Genomic DNA, 20,514 nt, shown 5'->3' on the forward strand with positions numbered 1-20,514 from the left:
AGTGGGGGGCTACAGGGGCAGCTTTTATGAGGAGCTGCTAGAAGCTTCTCCTGTATCCAATGGAGCCAATGCCAGCCAGCTCCAAGACAGATCCAATGCTGATCCAGGCCAAGCACATCAGTCATGGTGGTAATACCTCTGTGATAACATATTTAAGAAGGGGGAAAAGTTATTGTGCAGAAGTAAATTGCAGAGAAGACAGGAGTGAAAATATGTGAGAGCAACAGCCTTGCAGACACCCAGGTCGGTGGAGAAGGAGATGGAAGAGGATCGGAGCAAAGATTCCCCAGCAGCTCATGGTGCAGGCCATTGTGCATCAGGCTGTCCTCCTGCAGCCCATGGAAGTTCATGGGGGAGCAGAGATCCACCTGCAGCTGCTGGAGTACCACATGCTGGAGCAGGTGGATGCCCAAAGGAGTCTGTGACCCCATGCAGGAGCAGGCTCCTGGCATGACCTGTGGACTCATGGAGAGACAGGAAGGAGCCCATGCTGGGCAGATTTTCTGGCAGCACTCATGACCCCACAGGGGACCCACATTGGAAAAGTCTGTTCCTAAAGGACTGCACCCCATGGAAATGACACATGGAGGCCATTCTCCCCTAGCAGAACTTAATGGAGGACTATCTCCTCTGGAAGGAACACCATGCTGGTGCAGGGGAAGAGTGTGAGGAGGAAGCATTGGTAAAGATGGTGTGTGATGAACTGACTGCAGCCCCCATTCCCTGTCCCCTGTGCTGCTATAAGAGAAGATAGAGATTCAGGGATAAAGTTAAGTCCAAGAAGGAGGGAGAGGTGAGGGGATGATGTTATTAAGATTTAGTTTCGATTCTTATTATTATCTCTCAATTGGTTGTTAATGAATTTGGTTAATTTCCCCAATTATGATTGGTTTTGCCTGTGACAGTAATTGCTGAGTGATTTCTCCCTGTCGTTATCTTGACCCGTGAGCCTTTCATTGCATTTTCTGTCCCCTGTCCAGATAAGGAAGAGAGTGATAGAGAGGCTTCAGTAGGTACCTGGTGTCCAGACAGAGTCAACCCACTATACTCCCATTTTGTTGCTTTGGGAACGGTTGCAGTTCTTAGCCTTCCTCTGAATTCTGCCTTCCTAAACAGAATTTCAGTTACACTTTCTTTATCGCAGACATTTTGGGATGTCACCTGGTAATTCTCATTGACTTCACAAAGAACTCATTTGCAATACACAGTCATTTTAGGTACTTGACAGTTATTTGATTTTGTTTCAATCAGATCACATATTACATGCCACAGCAAATTGAAAAGATTTCATAAACACCTGTTATGAGTTGTGGGTTTATGATTTAAATTTACATCTAAAATAATTTGTTTTCCATGATTTTATTATTCTTTTTTTTCCCCCCCTTTAATCATACTCTGTTGGGATCTTTCTCAATTCCCATTAAATAGATAGGATTCAAATATAAATTGAGAAATAGATATTAGTTTCTTGTTTATGAATGTTATGGAATCTCAGATGAAGACCACCTGATTATTTTATGCTATATTATTTTTAAAATTTTTCTTTTCTTTATCTCTATATCTTTAGTTGCCAGATAGAGTTAATTGCAATGATAAGTGATGAATAGACAATGAGTCCCACTAGTGGCCATTACCTGCAACTGGTGACCAGTTCACATTCTAATCCATTACTAGCAAGTGATGGTTTAGGTTCATTTTTGTAAAACTGCCACTATATTTCAGACTTTGTAGTCCAGTAAGATATGCTACTATAGATAATGTTTAGAATTAGATTTACAAAATCTTATGCTTTAAGAATAAAGGGAGAAGCTTTCCCCTTAAAAGAAGTTTCTTTTAAAGCCACTCTTTGCAGAGAAAAAGCAAACTACATACACATCAAGAAAGTAGCATATGACAGACATCAAGAAAAGCCTGGAATATTTCTCTTTTTTTTATCAGATAGCTTGAAAGTGTCAAATAAAGGCTATGTTGTTCTTTTCATATTAACTCGAAAATTCTTAGCAATTCTTGGGTAGGAGGAAGAAAATATTCATGGATTGTTACATTATAGTCACAGTTTCTGTCATTTCCCAAAATGCACAGCTGCTGTGTCATTTTAAGATTTAGAAGAACTGCATTTACGTTTTAATGATCAATGGTGGCTCTTGATCTGAGTCATTAATGAGATTTTGACTGCAGCTGCATTTAAACCTTGTATATTCTGCAAGAGACAGAGTATGCTTAGAAAATGAGATTTCTGTCATGGTAATAATAAGTTTTACATGCTCAAGCTGAGAGGATTCACTCTCATGAATCCCCTGCTCTACCCTGTGGAAGGTTACACAGTACAAACTTTCTGTTAAATGAGAAGGGGCAGAGGGAGAGCTCTTGCTGCTATTTCCAATACAGCCTTTTGGTCTGCAAGCACATAGAAAATGGCCTCTAGGTGAAGGTACCTGCCACTTCTATGTTGAGAGTGAAGTCGTAGAAAGTCTCCTCAATGTGAGATGTGATTTTGTACCTTGCTCATTTATTAAAATGCTATCTATTGCTTTCTTTGAGGGCATCAGAGTACCTTGAGAATGACAGATTGAGTGCATACAGTGTCACTTGGGGATGTTTAATATATTGTCATAGATATTTGGGTATAGTTAAACTGCTCTTAAAAAATAGGAAGTAATGACCTTCCCAAACAATGTCCAAATTATAATTCTATTCCCTAAAATTTCCCCTTATAATTGTTCTTGTATTATTATTTTTTAAATAATAATAATGAGTATCAGTGGGTATCTTTATCAGTGATAACTTGCTTACAGTTCAGTGGAGAAAAATATAAACATTTTTCAAGCTAAAGAGTGAGTTTCTAACAGTGTTTGTCTTCTTGCATACTGCCTTCTCTGACATATGAATTTCATTAGCCTTTCTATCCTTTCACTCAGAGACTTGTTCTATCTACTTCAGATTCTTGGGAAATTTCTCTAGTTAATTTCTTCTTGCCAGTAGGCTAAATTAAATTCCCAGTACAACAAAAAGAGAATTTTACAAATTAGAACTTGGTGAATATGTCTAAAAAGCACAGAGAGAACCATGATAAAGTTTTCTTCTAAGAGTGTTATAATGTTGTATTTAGACCTATTGAACAAGGAGTTCAGTTGAAGAGGTGCCTCACTGGGTCCTTTATAAAGCCATACCTTTTTCAGGCAATCTGTAGTTATAGTCTAAATAGGCCAGCTGCTGTTGCAAAACCAAAGTACTGCCTATTAAGACATGAGAAGTATCTTAGAGGAACTATAGATTGTTTGCAGAATGTTGGGACCAATCTATTACTTCAAATACCTCACTTACATGAAAAATAAATCTGTAAATGCCCAAGACATTATGTAGAGAAGTAGCACAAGGAAAAGTAACAAATCAATTAAATGCTAGCTTTCTTTTGGACAGCATACATCTGCTACTGATTTCTAGTAAGGACATGAGTCACAATCCTAACCATTGTTCTAGAAAAAATTGTTAAAAATGTACAAAGTTAGGAATAAAGGTGTCCCTATAGGCTATTCACTATTTTGAGTTAACTCTGTTGGAATTTGTTTGGCATGAGCAGTTTAGTAAAAGATACTACTTCTAATTTGTTCATAAAAATTAAGGAGAATGCGAGACAATGTTAAGGTTGACAAGACCAATAACATCTTTTTGTTATCGCTGTCAAAAATTTTCCACTGTTGATTATTTTTCCATCCCATTTGTTCTATACAAATCTTCAGTATGGCCAAATGCTAGCTCTTGGTTCTTCAGCATCATCTCATTTACAGCAGAGAGTTTATCCTTTGGTTTTTGACATGCTACGTGGCAATTGCAGCCTGTGCTAACACTAAATCTTACCACTTGGGCAGAACTTAATAACAAGTGAGAATTAAATAATTTCATACAAAACCCCCTACAATTCTAACCAGTTAATTCCCTTGGAATATTTATGACTACGTGATTCTGAGTCATTTATTTTTGAGCATGGGTGGAGGACAGAATACCCATATCCCCTATCCTCCGTTTTAGATATCAGACTATAACTTGTTTAGGACTTTCTATTCCTTCATCCCAGGTCAGAAATTTGCAGAATCATACAATCATTTAGATGTGACAGATCTTTTAAGATCATAGAGTCTGAACATTGCCAGTTTTGGAGATTAGGAAGAAAATGAAGAAGAGTATTTCAAGAGTGAGCTCTGGTTATCGTGAAATGAAAATCCAATGAATTTCATAAACTAAGGAGAAGAATGATCCAGATTGTCTATCTCAGCAGTGGTTCAACAGAGTCTTATTGGCCCAGACATTGCTTTGCATTTTTATAATTCCTCTTACTAATGATTTTAATATCAGGGAAAACAAAAAAATGAAATATCCTGTGTAGTTAATGTCCACTGCATAACGTAAGATGACGACTCTGTAATGCCCCTTATAAACATAGAACTTACAAAACTGACCTTCCTGGATAAATGTAAAAGTATTTAAAATTTTAAATTTAAAAGAATAATTTAAAAAAAAAGGTACACATACATAAACTACTGGCTAAGAACAAAATCACAATTTAAGGCCTCATCCTACAAACACCTTCCTCAAGTAATTACTTACTCATGTAAGTAGTGAATATCATGGTATTAATTATATGGATAAGGTTGCACACCTGGGTCCTTGGACTGGGCACTTTGAAATCCTGACCTTTGAGCCTCCTGAAAAGGGGCTGATTTTGAGACATGAGTGGTTTTGTAGAAGCCATTACAAATCTGATATTACCTACATTTTAATACTAGAAAATTTTAATGTGGACAAAGGAAATAGTTACAGATCAGATTCTATGCATCTAAACCCAGAGATAAGTTTATGCTAGGACAGTAGAAGCAGAGAATTTGTTATTATCTTTGCTACTGCTGGGACCCTATGGTTTATTTTGGCATTTCTTTTTCAAAGACGTATATGCATAAACCATATACTTACGTTAAGTACAAGTTTTATGTTTAGACAATATTAAGTACGGTTAAGCTTTTCTGATTGCTTAACTATTTGGATGGAAATGTGGCTTATATCCTCATCAAAAATAAAAAAGCTGTCCTTTGCCACTGGTGTCTTCCAATCACACCATTCCGGATTGAAATGTCTGAGAAAAAAAGGAGCTTTTCGCTTTTCAGCTGTAGGAAAACCAATTCAGAACTATTACGCATAGCTCAATCTCCCACACTGAAGAGGGGAAAAAAATCCCTTTTGGATTGAAGATAAAGTGTAGTGTATGCCAAATCCCAAATACTGTGTAGAGAAAGCTACGAGTAAGTGAGTGAATTCTGCATAGGATTGAATATGATTGTCTGTGTTATAGAGTTGTAATATATCGAAGAGCATAAAATTCAGTAGGTCTTTGTTTCAAGAGCATCTATTAGTTTCAGCTTTGGTTCTGAAGCTTAACTTGTAATTGGGTAAATGAAATTTCCAGGTTTGGAAGGTTCCCTTTTTAGAAGTGCTGAATGACGTCTTGTAACATTCTGCACATTAATTTTTGTCTTTTAAAATAGCCACAAATTCTCTTTTCTGTTTCAAGAACACGTTTACCATAATGGACACAGATATGATGGTACTCCCTGGTACTTCTTCCAAAGCTCGTTAGCAAGTATACAGTGACACAAAACAAAACAGGGTGCCCTTTCTTTACTTAAAATAGTAAAATATATCCCATCCATACTTCATTTCATGCACATGTCTACCTAATCTAATTGGACCTGAACTTTTAACATGAGAAGATTGTTTTAATGGTTACAGAAGTGTGTTTATTTGTCTATACCAGACACAATTTATAACAATAGAACATGTGCCTAGTATGAGATATAGGAAAAAATTACAGTATGTTGTTTAGCTTCAATATGCAAAACAAGAAGATATTATGTATTTGTGTAACATGAATGAGGTAATATGGGAAACCTAATTTTCTATAACCGTAATGAAATCTTTTATCTTTTATTTTAATATTTTGGTGAATTTTATTCTTCTTTGCTAAGAAAGGGAAATCATATTAGTTAGAATAGTTTTCAATAATTATGTTTGATTTTTCATATGAAAATGTTTTTTTTACTTCAGGCCATACTTTTTAACTGATGACAAGATTTAGAATGGAGGACTTGACTTCAAAAGTAGGCTAGCAGACTTGGAAAGGTAGCATGAGCATCTAGGTGAAAACTTTTTGTTGCAAAATAGTGATCATTTAGGTAAATCTGCTTTTCCTGATCAGATGGTCTGCTACTTCTTTTCACAATATGAATTGTCAAGAAAGAAGATAAGTTAAAACTAAGTGGTTGTTAGTAAAATAAAATGGCCAAAATATGGCTGGAAGTACAGTGCAGCATTAGGGTATTTTTTTTGTTTGTTTATGTAGTACTTAAGAAGAAAAAATACAGTAGACTCTTTTCCTTGTAGGTGGCTTTCAAATTAAAGCTAATTCATCATTTCATGATGGTGGGATTGTAATCAATGAGAATTAAGCCTTAGTAAAAATTTTAAAGGTGAAGAACAATACACATACTAATTATTCTGAGTTCATGTTTGTAAATATTCATAGATTAGAAATACCTCTCATATTCATGTGAAACTAGAAGTATTCATGCTTTTTATTAATATAGGATCCATTTCTTCTAGGCTTTTAAAATTAAATTCCTTATTGTTGCTAACCAACTCCTCCTCTTTGGCTATTGAACATTGTACTACAATAGCATATTTGTGCCAGAATGTGCTCAGTGCATGTCCTGTGGACTGGATTCAGCCTAAAACCAGTTTTGCAGACTAACTAAACTGTCAGGCATGTCTAAACCATATGGTGAGTGCAGTGTGTATGTCCCAAAGACAGCACAAATATGTAATCCACATGGTGCTTTGTAGCATTGCTTGGGATATACCAGTTCAATATGTGAAAGGTAGAACATAAATTTTTTCTACAGCCCAGGTTGGAAGAGACCTTCAAAGGTCTAGCCTTCTGTGGAAAAGAGAATTATCTAGCAACTTACCACATTGCATCTTGAAAACCTCCAGTGAAGGAAATTGTTGGGGAAGAGAAGGAGACAAAGCACACCACATTTCTATGTAGTTGCTAGTCACATCTTAGCTCAATGAGGGCTGCCTGTCTTCTCTCAGGTGTTGTCCCTGGGTCAGGTACCTACACAGGCTCTCTGCAGTGTCCAGTTTGTAAGTACTGTCTGAAGTCAGCTTCTGTTCAAGGCAGTTACAGTCCCCAAGCTGACCCTACAAGAACAGCTTTTCCATGTCCTGCCACCACCAGTATCTTCATTTACGTTCCAGTTACCCCCAAATCCACATAGAATTTAGCAGGTTTTGTGCTGGCTAGATAAGTAGGTACTTAAAGCTTTTTTCCCTGTCCTCTTCCCCCCTAGCTTTGAGAATGTAATGAAATTAATAACAGTGGAAGGAAGAATTTTTTGAGAACGGTGTTCAAAATCTATGATCCTGCTTCTACTAAGTATCTCTCACACTCTCCTTTTGATTCAGTTTTCACTTAAGAGATCTGATCCGAGGAGAAGGTCTTCTATGCTTCTGCCTATCATTATTTACTTGCGCTGAAAATCTTCATTTAGGAAAAACTAGGTAAAGAAGAAGCTTATGAATTAGAAAAGAAATTGTTTATGAACAAAAAGGGGAAGAATAGTTTATCTCTGAGCAGCAAGACAAGCAGAAAGGATAAAAATTTGGTAAGGAAGCTGTGGAGAATAGGAAGTATAAGAAGCAAAGTGCCTTTTGTTTGGAGACATTGCATATGTCTTCCAGCTGCAGGATGTAAAGCAAGATGTCAGTAGCATAGCTGGAGGTTAGGATAGGGCTGGAAGACAATTGGGCCACACAGAATCAATTGTATAGCTGTCGCAGCAAAAATTAATTTGGTTCTGCATCTAAAAATTTCACAGTTGCTCCAAACACATGCACAATGCTATATAGCTTACAGCAGTGGTTATACTAAGTGACAATGGGTGACAAATCCAGTTGGCTAACTGGAATGGAGTGGATTACAATAGAACATAGAACAATTACTCTGCACAAGGGAAGCCCTAAGTCCTAATACTAAGATTTCATAGGAGATGCTAAGATACTGGGTTTAATACCAGTAATTAGAACAGAATAGTGATTCATTATTACACAGTCTCCCTCCAAGGATGCCCAGATGTCTCAAGAGAAAATGCCAACATAAAAAGCAAAGAAAAGAACAAAATAATCAAACAGCCAGAGATGGGAAAATCCACTTTCAGGGAACTTTTCTCCAAATTATCTTTTAAATCTCGAAACATGACACAGAATCTTTCTTTCAAAACCTTTTAACAGTTGGTCTGCGTAAGATTCCCAAGAATATAAGAGTTATAAGTGCCAAATTCTTCTTTGAATCTTGGTAAGGTCTTGACATCAGTGACATCCTGTGGCACTGAGTTCCATAATCTAATTATGTGCTGCATTAAAAAGTATGTGCTTTTATCAGATTTGGAGCTGCTGCTTTTCACTTTCATTTAGTGTCCTTTTGTTCTTGAATTATGAGATGCAGGACTACAGAAGCTCCTGATCTATTTTCTCTTTGCCACTTACCATTTTTACACTTTCATCACATCCCTCCTTATTCATCTTTCTTTTTTTTTCCCTAAGGTTAACAATTCAATCCTTTTTTTTTTTTTTCTTTTCATATGAAGCCTTCCCTATATGCCTAATTATTGCAATTGCTCTTTTCTGAATACCTTCTAATTCTTCATCTTTTTGTGATGGGGTGACCAGTACTTCACACTCTTTCAGAGGAGGGAAAATTATTGATTAATATAGTGATGTTATACTTTCTTTCTTTTTTATTGCCCACCTCATTTCTTATGCATCTTGACATTTTATGTGCTTTTTTGACTGCAGCTGCTCATTGAGCAGGGCTCTTCAATGAGACCCTAGTGTTTTTCCTAAGTTAGTGCTCATAATTGAGCAAAAAAAGAAAATCTGTTGAAGGTTTGAGTATTTTAGTTTTTGGGGGGTTTGTTTGTTTGTTTGACCCATATGCCTTACTTTGTATTTAAATAAATTATTTTCACCTCTTTTAAGATGGACTATTCATTTACCTTTGTCACTTACCTGTCAAGTTTCCTGTCTTATTCAGATTTGGTTAACAGAATTTTCTTGTAAACCATAAATTTTGCTACATTGCTGTTCACCCATTTTTTTAACTTCAATTAGTTATGTTTTGAACACCTGGCCCTTGAAGTATCCTGCTGTTGAGTTTTTGCTATAATGAAAATGTGCTGCTTTTTTTTTTTATCTTTGAGAAATGTTTTGCTTCATTTTGTATCCTATCCCAAAATTACTTAGTCTCTGACTGAGTCTCTTGAGAGGAACATTGATCTTTCCACATTTATTCAATTACTCTAACAAGGTTAAGGGCCAGATACCTTCACAATTAAAGCTAAATCTTTGAGAGACAACAGTGCTCTTTGTGACCACAAACATGGAAATTAAGGACAGAGGAAGGAAAAGTAATTCATTCATCATGTTGGGCAGACACATTCAAAATTAAGATGTGAGAAAGCTTTTAACATAGCAATTCTTAGCACTGTCTTGGTGATAATCCTAAAAAAAAGGAATATAATCAATCTAATTAGGCAGAAGTATATGAGTCTACTTCTTACACCTAAGACTTTGTCTGAAAATAAGAAAAAAGGAAACTAGTTCTAAGGTCTAGACAGATGTTATTTTCAAGACTTTCTTTCAGACTCTAATATGAACCAAGATATTTTAAGATGTGGAATTCCTAAAGTTCTTGTTGGAAAGGCAAACTTATTTTGAGGCTTTATATGTCCTGACATCCCCTAGGCCTGCTTATTTCCTGGTGTCTCTCTCTCTTTCTCTCAAGTGTTCCCCATCCTCTCCCTGAGAGAGTCTATGTCTGCTTCATCAACCCTGAATGCCTACAGTATGCAACAGACTTCACCACCTTTCTTCACAAAGAAGATTGCTTGCACAAAGAAGGCTCCTCAGACCGCTTGGGACACCTTGCACAGATGCATGCCACTGCCTTGAACTCAGAATGGACACTAAAAGAGATCCTGAACATACTGGTGGAAATGTGATCAGTCACCTGCAACTCAGACCCCAACCTGCTTGGTAAAGGAACTATAAGGACAACTAGAACTTCTCGCGATAGTCCCATAGTTTTATCTGATGGAAATACAGTATTTTCCATGTTATAGTCTACCCAACCTAAACCAAACTATTTTGGGTGGAATGCACTTTGAGAACAGTTAGCTGCTGACAACAGGTATCAAGTATTTATTTTCTGAACAAGCCTGTGAAAATCCTAGTAACCCCTCAACAGTACTGCTACCTGATAAGAATAGAGGGCAGAACAAGGAACATAATAACATGGCTATCTGTGGACTAATTATGCAAGCACTTATCTCTCTTTCTCTCTCTATATATGTACACATATATAGCTGTGTGTATAAGACTATATATACAATATATATTCTTTTTCCTTTAGCAAGATATTTTGATATAGTAAAATATAGGATGCTGAATTATAAGAGAGTAACAGTAAAACTTGCCACTGTGACCTTTTTTGTTCATTCATAGGAACACAAAAATTACCAGTATAATATAGCACAATCAAAAATACAGTTTATTATTCGAAGGAAGAATAGGAAGAAAACTCAGTGCTCTTCCCTTAGTTTTGGAAGGGTCCAAAATACCATAGGGCTTGTGCAGCATAAGAAAGTGACAGGCAGAGAACATAAACTGTGCAGTCACACCTATTAATGAACACAATGTTATATTAATGACACTTTTACATCAATTATAAGAAGAGAAACTGTATTGTGTGCCACTTAGTTAATTTAGAGAGAAAAAATTGTATACCAAAAATATGAGCTCACTGCAGTCAACAATTTAAAGTTGAATGCTTTTCACAATGTATTTGCAAAATAAACAGCAACCTAATAGAAAGTTATGCAAGTCTTTACAATTTGCAGCCAAACCTAAGAAAATGACTTAACGTTAAGTGATTGGAAGCAGAGTTTTGTGGAAACAATGCATATGGAAAACAGTGACAATACTGTGCCTGCTGCTGGCTTCATACTGAAAATATCCGTGCTTTGCAATTGCTGTGGGTTAATATATCTCTTGAAATGTGTGTATATTCAGGTAGTATTAAGAGATAAATATATGCATTTTCAGTGGTGCTTTTTCATTTGGGAGAATGTCACAGAATACTTTCCAACGTCTCTAGGAGGCTGTTACTCATTAACCAAAGCCTGTACCCACTATTTCTCATGTAATCCACCATGAAAAAGTACATGAATAAACCATAGTTAAATATTAAAATGCTGTCTGAAATGAATCCGTATCCCTACAGTATTCCAATGCAGAATCTGTACTCCTTTTTTTCAAGGATTTTTTTTTCTTTTTTTTTTTTCTCTAGACCCTATATAAGAATTAATTTGAACATAGAAAAGATTTATCGTTGCTTTTCAGGCAGGTTTCTTGATTCTCTACTTTCCTTAGGAGGCTATGCATCCACCTATGTTTCCCAGAGTTTAGAGGGACATCAGAACCCATAAGAGATGCTGCATTTTTCAAATCAAATGTTTTAATGCTTTCCCTCCCTCCATGCTGTTAGTCCCCAGTAATGACTTCTTTTTGGGCAGTGCTATCAGTGGATATTATTTTAAAGTACAAGACAGAAAGTGAAATAACACAGTGTAAATGAAATAGCACAGTGTGAATAAACCATAGAGGGTGATACTGGATAACATGCCTGTTTTTGGGAAAGTCCTGCTTCATCCTTAAATCTGTGACAAGATTTACTAGTTTCAGATCATGGGAGTTTTTGTAGCTATTGGTAGCAGGCATGGGTGGTGTTTTTAGTACCTCTGCATTTCAATTTTATGTAAACCTTATTGTAATTATGGTTTTTTTTTCTTTAGGCTAAGCAAACTAATAGAATTATGAGGCACAAAAGGTAACCTTCTAAATTTAGGAGTTTTTTTCTTCTTTCTTTTTTTTTTTTTTTTTTACCTGAGATTCACAGCTATAGAAGTGGATGTGTAAGATACTTCCTTACCTGTCTTCACTTAATCAAGAGTTGGGACAATGCATTTTTGCTGTCCTAACAGGTTTTTCCACATGTATACAATCATGTATAAATGCATGCAATTGTTCTATTTATTTCTTACAATATCACATAAAGGTAAAAATTTTATCAGTAAAAATCAGCAGGAATTTTGGTTTTTTCCTTAAGTGTAACTCAGATTTCATCCAAATATGTCAAAGATACTGTTGAAAAGCTGGTTTTTATGAACACTCTCAGATCAATTGGGATTTCACTTCTTTTGTGTTTTTTTGTTTAGTTGTTTGGTTGGGGTTTTTTTTTTTTTTTTTTTTTTTATGATGGCACTCTATTTTTCAAAAACATTGAATTTTTCCTGACACTTTTAATTATACTTGTCTGTGTAAGACAAACCGTGATCCTCAAACCATCCTCTCAAAACTCTCAGAGCAGAATTATATATGGTTCCCACAAGAAAAAGGCTGAAACCACTAAAGCTAGATGGACAGATACATTAATTATTACATTAACTTCAAATATTTTTTCCATACCAATACCACTTTGAGAAATGGAGAATCTATCAAATCAAGTATTTGACAGGTAACTTACAAGATATCATGTCATTTATCAGTTAGACAAGAAAATACTCTCCCAGCTGAATCTTAATCAAAGAAACTTCTATCTTCATACTAACACAGATTTCACAAGACACTTGGAACTTGCCTATGTACAAGGTGTCTATATCCTCTTCATCCATATTAAGTAAATTAGTGTATCGTTAACAACATGTGAACATTAGCAGGTGAGAATGTTGTCCATCCCTAGAATGGATTGCCTTTTGAAAACATAAGTATCAGAGTGCTTCCTTTGAATTTTCCCAGTTGATATGGAACCCACGGCTGAATCAGTGGAAGTTAACTGCCTTGTAATTTAAAATCAATGGTGGCTTCACTCTCCTATTTGCTTTTCCTTGTTCATCTGTTTTATTTCAATTTCAGTTTTCACTGATTTTGAACGGTGAAATCAGATTGGCCCTTAATTTTTAGGTTCCATTTTGTATTTCACTTAGCACATACAGTGCCACTCATGCAATAGTAAGGTAGGGCTACAAAAGGCACAGGGAGAAGAGAAAACACCCAAATCAAAGCAATGTCTTTTTTTTTTTTTTAATTTAAAAATATATCTATTCAATTAAATTCTTTTTATAACTTCAAAACTATGTGTATTTTCAAGGTACTGGATTTTTTTTTTTCTTTTGTCCCAGGCTAGTTTTGGGAAACCAATTTAAAGATTTGAAGTACAGCCAGAAGTGTTGATCGTAATGTCAGTGTTACATCTCAGCTTGCTGTCATACAACATAGTACTTAGTCTACAAAGGAGACAACTGGCAAAGCAACTTGTTAATCCTATGCCTAACTGTGAAGGAAAAAATTTAATATAGCAGTAGTTAGTTTGCATGCAAACATCTCTGAACTGCCTTGTAAATTTTAGCCCAATGTTTGAAGTTTGCCCATAACATTAGCTGAGAAATGTGGGGTTTAAAATAGAGTATGTTATATAAGTTCTTCCCACCTCCCAGGAATTGGTAAATCCAAGTAAGAAGCCCTGTCACGACTGTCAGTTTGAAATACTTCTTGTACTGAAAACCTATAGGACACATCTTGTATTGTTCCACACCCCTGTGCTTCTTCTTAGAGAATCCGTTCCTCGTAATTGCTATGGCGGAAGCAGATCTGATTGGGATGGATAAACAGTGTTGTGTTGAGTAAAACTAATTCCACTCATTTTAATTAAACTTTGGTTAAATATGAATTATTAGTAATTGCTAGATAAATATTAAAAAAAAAAATTCAAGCACTATGAATAGAAATGCCTGACTTCTTTCAAAGCAATTCTTTGTATATCTAGGTCAGCTAAACATTTTCTTGTACACTTAGAGTAGGTTTGTGGTCTTTATATTATATTGTCTATGAGATCACCAACATGTATCCTATTAATGGAACTCCAAGATAAAGCTATGCCATAGTCATTTCCCTGCTCTTAGTACAGAACATACTTCTTTTTTATGCTATTCAACTATTCAACAACTTCTTTTTTATGTATATTCAACTATACTTTGTTTTTGGTTTGCCTCTGTAATTTTTGTCTACATTACGTGCATTCATTTTGCAACTGAGACAGAAAAAACTTTTTCTTCTTTTTCTGTCTCTCATCACTTTTCTCATTTACCATTCTTTAACTAAGTAATTTGATAGTTGATGCATTCATTGGTTAAGCCTTTTCTTGGCTTGGTTAAAGGGGAGGCTTTCTGAAGTTAATTTTGAATAGCTGGCTTGAAGTTCTCAATAGGTCGAATTATGACACATAATTTATGACTGCCATAATTAGTTGTGATGTACGGAAACAAATGCTTTTAACATTAAATCCTGATACAAAAGGAATCTATAATTTCTTAGATGACTGAAGTTGTGTATGAGAGATGATAAACTAAACAAAATCAACAGCGTACCAGGAAATAATTCAGATATTTAGAATATATGTTTTTCTGTGTCCCAAGAGATCAAAAGAAAAGTATTTGAGTGGTACACTTCTTGCTTCTCATCTGAAGACTTACTAGTTGTCAGTTGAAGATCTGTATTGAGCCAATTAAGCAAAATATACGATCTTTGTCCCCTTGGTAACAGTTGTGTTTAGTACAACGCAGAATGCGTTACTCTAATTATTACTCTGATTGGCACCTTAGTTGGCAGTCTCAGAAGAAAGGTCAAGGTACGGCTAGCCATGGGACTGATGTACTGTCTTACAATCCGCAGCCTCCTTAGCTGAATGCTGCAATGTATCAAGCAACCCTGTGCTTTTTAAATTCTTCTGATGTTTTAGCAAATTCTGTGAATAAATACCATATGTATTTAATTTTTTTTTCCTTCCTTTTCTTTTATGCTTACCTGCAGATAGCATGCTTACTGCATTAAATCTAAGTGAGGAAAAAGAAAAGTGAAGTGCCAAGCTAGTGAGAAAATACCTGCAAACCGAACACGTAACAAATTTGTTTACTGTTGAATGGTAGTGTTTTATACAGTGGAATATTAACACCACCTAGGCCAAGCTACTTTGGGTATTTGAAGAAAGTACATATTAGAACACCTAAGTTTAAAAATGCCTATTCCATATATAGTCATATTCTATGAGGTGTAGGAATTCTTAGAGGATGATTCAGAGCCCTAAATTAGTTGACTAAAGTTAGACAGTGTGAATGCCTCCCACAGCAGCAATATGTTGTAGAGGGACAGAAATCAGACAAGTGAAGAGAGAAAGGGAGGAATGGAGTGATAAGGACAATAAATGAAGTAAGTCTATAGAGAACTTTATAAACTGTTAGAAATTGTCAGAAGCTTTTTACCAAAAGGGAGATCAGTTTGCTTGATGTACCACATGCTCCAAACCACGTAGCATCTTCATAGTTAACTGTAACAATAGCGTAGGTATGACACCTTCAGCTGTGAATATCCATACATACATTTGTTGTATCTGTATTACAATTGTTCCTGGAGTCCCCAGTCAATAGTGGAGAACTAAAGTACAGATATAAATAATTCCTTCTTCAAGGAGCTTACAAGAAAAATAGGATTCATAGGTGAAGAATAGGAATGCAAAGGGAAGAAGGAACAATGAAATTACCTGCACAAAGTCATGAAGGATAATAATTCTTTCTTACTCTAACATGGACTGTAATCTATAATCCCCACAATTTCCACATTGAAAAGCATTTATAATATACACAACTTTTGGGAATTAATTTGTTTTAAAAATATTTTGCCTTTAGTAAAAGAGAAAGTATTTGTACTCACAAGTAATGGTACCACAGTAAACAATCTCATTTATGTTCGTAAACATTGGGTAGAGATCTTGAAAACATAGTCCTTTCACAGTATTTATGGGGTTTATTGTATTTTATTGTATTCTGTATTGTATTAAAATAATTCATTTCGGATGTAAGCACCTTTTTAAAGAGAAATCAAGAATTCTGCATTCATCTGTCCATAAATTTCTTAACTTGTTAGCCACTGTACAAGTAGATAGCAAATTTAAATTTTTCATTCTCAAAACCAAAGGTTGTTAAAGGACGGACATCCCACATATCCCAGACTTTCAATTTTTTTAAATTTTTATTTAACATCTGTTTAAAATCTTTCTAGCATTTAGTGGGATTACTACAAAACTTTCTTGTCATGCATGGACATATATGCATGCACATACTAATGGTTTATATCTGTCCCTTTACCCATATATCCATTACATATCCATTAGTTACATACCTACCTTATATCTATATATCCATCCATTATCTTATCTTGTGTAGAATAAAAACATTTGACATGTTGAGATCCAGGTATCTCTGAGAAAATTGCCATTAGACATTGTTGTTATTGTGCACATTAAAAGAATTGCACAACAAAAAAAAAGTATTATTGTTTGTGAAAAAAATGGGAAGCAAATTCTTCTGTAAGAATTGGTAGAGTCATTATTTTACTTACTGTTCTCTTTGACGGACTTTTGTTCTGCTGACTCACTGTAAATTGCCTCAGTTGATACAGTTATGAAAGTTCATATCCTTAGTTTTGGTAAATCTTATACATGAATCAGAGACTGTAGATCCAGGGTTTCCCATTTGTAAGTGCTGATAGTACACGTAGTCTGATATCAATCTATATAGAGTGGCTCCTTTTATACAAGTACACTATATTGGACTAGAGCAATACATTCTTGATGGTATGTGGATTTCTTAAATTGCATGGTATTTCAGATTTGGGGTTAGATTTGACCTGGACCATCTGTTGAAGACATAATAGCTCTGTATATATTTTATTTTGGCTGCAGTTTATCATCCCATGCCAGTTCTTATAAGTCTATTTGATCTTACTCTGTAGAAAGCTTCAACTGGATACCGGTTTACCAGCAGAGAACTGTTGATTTCAGCTTGCATTCTTTTATTTAGCAACATTCAAGAAAAGTATTTAGGCAAGTTGTCTTCGGCCTGAAAATACTGAAATAAATTTATATGGCCATTTATTCTACTCAACAATATATGTTTTTTGATTAGCTAGAGAAAAAGCACAGGCTGTATTTGGTGCCTGATAGCTGTAGTTTTCTTTAGATAGGCTCATATATTTTGCATCTTAATAGACAGAAAGTGAGCTAACACAAGTTACAGAATTACATATTTAGCTATGTGATCCTTATAACTATTAAATATTGAGATTTTTACAGTTCTAGAAAAAGTTCTAAATGTTAAAGAACAAGAAAAAGTTTAAGATTTGTTTATTATTGTACCTATTGCTTTATGGTCCTCCTTCTGTCTACTTTTTCTTGCTTTTTTAGTCATTTTAATAGGTTGTTCAGTTATATTGGATTGAGAATTTATTCTTGGGTAACAACTGCTGCAATCAGTCACTATTTTCTTTGTTCTGGTGTAAAGAGATAAGCCCTTTCATTCCACCACTATCAAATTTCTCTTCACTGTGAAGCAGGAGGCAGACACTGTATCACGGGACATATCAGCCCTGCAGATGTCACAGAGAACATTCCCAACATGATGCAAATTTTATATTTTGACAACAGAAGGACATATGCCATACTCCTCTTGCTGATGTCCTGATAAACCTAGACAGTAAATCTGGACATATGGAGTGGATAGAACATGGAGTCATGTTCTAAGAGCATTAAGTTTAGATTCAGCTGGAATATTCTGAGCTACTTATGCTGTTCTTGATTTTCTGCTCTCTTACAACATTCATACTGAACATATTTGCTGGTTTATGTACACAGTCTTGCCTAAAAGTGACAACATTTTCTACATGTCTGAAACACAAATCAGAGTACCTCAAAAATGCAGTAAAAATGCACTAGTTTCTTAGAAAGAGCTAAAGCAATTGGCTTCCCTTAGTAGATGAAACTGTGTCTAAACTATCTTGAAAACTGACTCTGTCTTCCTCCCCCCACCAAAAGTTATTTGGAAATAAATAATAATAAAAAAACCAATTGTGAAACAAAAATAGAGGTTATGTTAAAATAAAATAAAATGGAAGTGGTTTACCTGTTACCAGAATGGTTAAAAGTTAATTGTGGTCTAATCCTACCAGACAGCTCAGCCCCACACAGCCATCTGCTCACTTCCCCATAGTGGGCTGGGAAAGTTAATCAGAAGGGTTAAGATGAGAAAACTTGTAGGTTGAGATAAGGACAGTTTAATAGGTAAAGCAAAAGCCACACACACAAGCAAAGCAAAACAAGGAATTAATTCACCACTTCCTGTGGGCAGGCAGGTGTTCAGCCATCTCCAAGAGAGTGGGCTCTGCCATACATAACATGGCTCTGTCATACATAACATGGGACTTGGGAAGGCAAACGCCATCCTTCTGAATGTCTTCCCCTTTCCTCTCCTTCCCACAGCTTTATATGCTAAGCATGACATCATATGGTATGGAATATCCCTTTGATCAGTTGCGGTCAGCATTCCCTGCTATGTCCCCTCCCAACTTCTTGTGCACCCCCCAACCTTCTTGGTGGGGTGAGGTGAGAAGCAGAGAAGGTCTGAGCTTGTGCAAACAGTGCTCAGAAAGACAACTGGATGTTATCAACAGTGAAAAATCTGTCAGAAATCTAAAACCTAGCACCATACAGGCTACTACAAATAAAATTAACTCTATCTCAGGCAAAACATACACAAAATTAAATTAATTATTTATCTCATTTATGCCTTGAACCTAATGTATTCTTCATATAAATACATAGCACGATAGTTTCAAAACCAGTTTCTGTTCTTGGATCCAGTGATGTACACCTCAGGAAAAATCACTAATGTCTAAGTTATCTCATGGAATGAAAGAGAAAAAAAAGACATTTTTGTTTCATACCTTTTCCTTCATGTTTAAAGTATAAAAATTGATTTTCCTATAAATGTGTAGTTTCTCTTACAAACTGTGACTACTCATCTGAGGCTATAATATATTTCCTTGGGTCAACTAAAGACAGATAGGATTAAATATAGTGTAGCTCAGCTTTGGGTTTTTGTTATTTTTGCTGATAGCAATTTCATCTCACTGCTTGTGTTTCCATGCAACCATATGTTTACGTGAAGTCAAATTTCACTTTTTTGATGAATAAAATCCTTCTAATTTCCTCTCACATCAGCTGTAGAACTCATAACTACATGAACTCATAAGTGTCATGTAGTTAAATCAAGAATATCATAGATTTGGAACTTACCAGAACAATTGTGTGGTTTGTTTTGTTATTCACTTCCCTTTATATTGTTTACTTGCTGAGAATTTGCTTCCTGGCATTCTAGAAAAATACCAAACTCCAAGGAAGTTTCTCTTCATTTTTACCTTCTTGTTCAAGTGCTTGTGTGCATTCAGCAAGAGGATGCCAGCTGCATGAATTCAAGTAGCAGAGACTGCAAGAGCAGATGATTTTAGCAGAACTTATTGCTTTCTGTGGTTTTACATGTTCCTTATTGGAACTTGTTTTCATGTTCTGGCTAACAGTGTAATATGTGGCAGTGTGAGATGGACAGCTGTTGAGCACCAACAGTTTAGAGTTCTGGAAAAAAAAAAAAGCATGCCAAGCATTTTTCTTTTTATTTGACAATATGAGGAAGGACAGCTTTCCGGCCATTTTAACAGTTATTTACAATCATTTAGTTTAGTGTCTGTGGAAATACATAGTGCAGCTCAACTATGCCGTGAAAGCCTTTCTTTGCTTGAGTGTTAGTGTTGAGCTGTCCTGCCTTATACAAGCCAAGTGTTTTTGAAATGGAGCCGCTTACAGAAATCTCAGAATGTCTCTGGAGAGATGTGCCAGGACAGAGGCATATTGGTTTTGACTTAGGAACTTGCAACCATTTTTCCTAGGCAAATTAAATATTACTAATGACAGCAGTTCTACAGGAAAACACAAGTGAACATTCTGTAGATAACTGCAGAGGAGGGAGAGAATATATCTTCTCTCTGCCTGTTGTTTTCAAAGTCTAGTCTTAGAAAATTAAAGGACAGGAGAAAAATAAATTATTAATACCTCTCATGAAATTTTAAACATACAAACATATCTTGAAATACAGTAGCAGGAGGGTGATAAACCCACACCCTTTCCCAGTTTTTTTCAGTAGTGGACATGTTTGTGCAACAGCACTCAAGCACAGCTTCTTACTGCAGGTGCTTTTACCATTTGGGGAGTTCACTGCCCTTGTTTTGTTAGCCTCAGCAGTTTGAAAGTGTTGGCTCACCCACAGTGCTTGCAAATATATCACTGTCCATGCTGCCTTTGCTTTTTGTATTTACTGGTGTCTCATGCTTCAGGGTTTCCGATGCCCTTGAGAAGCTGTGACCATTTTTTACATCTGAAAGAGTGCCAATTCATTTATTAAGACAGAG

The 20,514-nt window shown here is 35.6% G+C and overlaps 1 protein-coding gene across 13 annotated transcripts in view; it reads left to right on the plus strand.

The window, feature by feature from the left end:
• Positions 1 to 20,514, plus strand: part of PCDH9 (protocadherin 9) — a 680,196-nt gene that overhangs the window by 170,576 nt on the left and 489,106 nt on the right. Inside the window, exon 3 of one of the 13 annotated variants that reach the window (XM_050331433.1) lies at positions 9,893 to 11,358. The exons of the other annotated variants lie outside the window; for them this stretch is intronic. Within the exon in view, the coding sequence (XP_050187390.1) occupies positions 9,893 to 9,913 (21 nt within the window). The 3' untranslated portion in view covers positions 9,914 to 11,358. Of the gene's footprint in view, positions 1 to 9,892; positions 11,359 to 20,514 lie in introns of those variants that run through there. 13 annotated transcript variants of the gene reach the window in all.

This window comes from Myiozetetes cayanensis, unplaced genomic scaffold (assembly GCF_022539395.1).
Source record: "Myiozetetes cayanensis isolate MyiCay16 unplaced genomic scaffold, myiCay2020 scf5-8, whole genome shotgun sequence".
In the NCBI taxonomy this organism is placed as follows: Eukaryota; Metazoa; Chordata; class Aves; order Passeriformes; family Tyrannidae; genus Myiozetetes; species Myiozetetes cayanensis.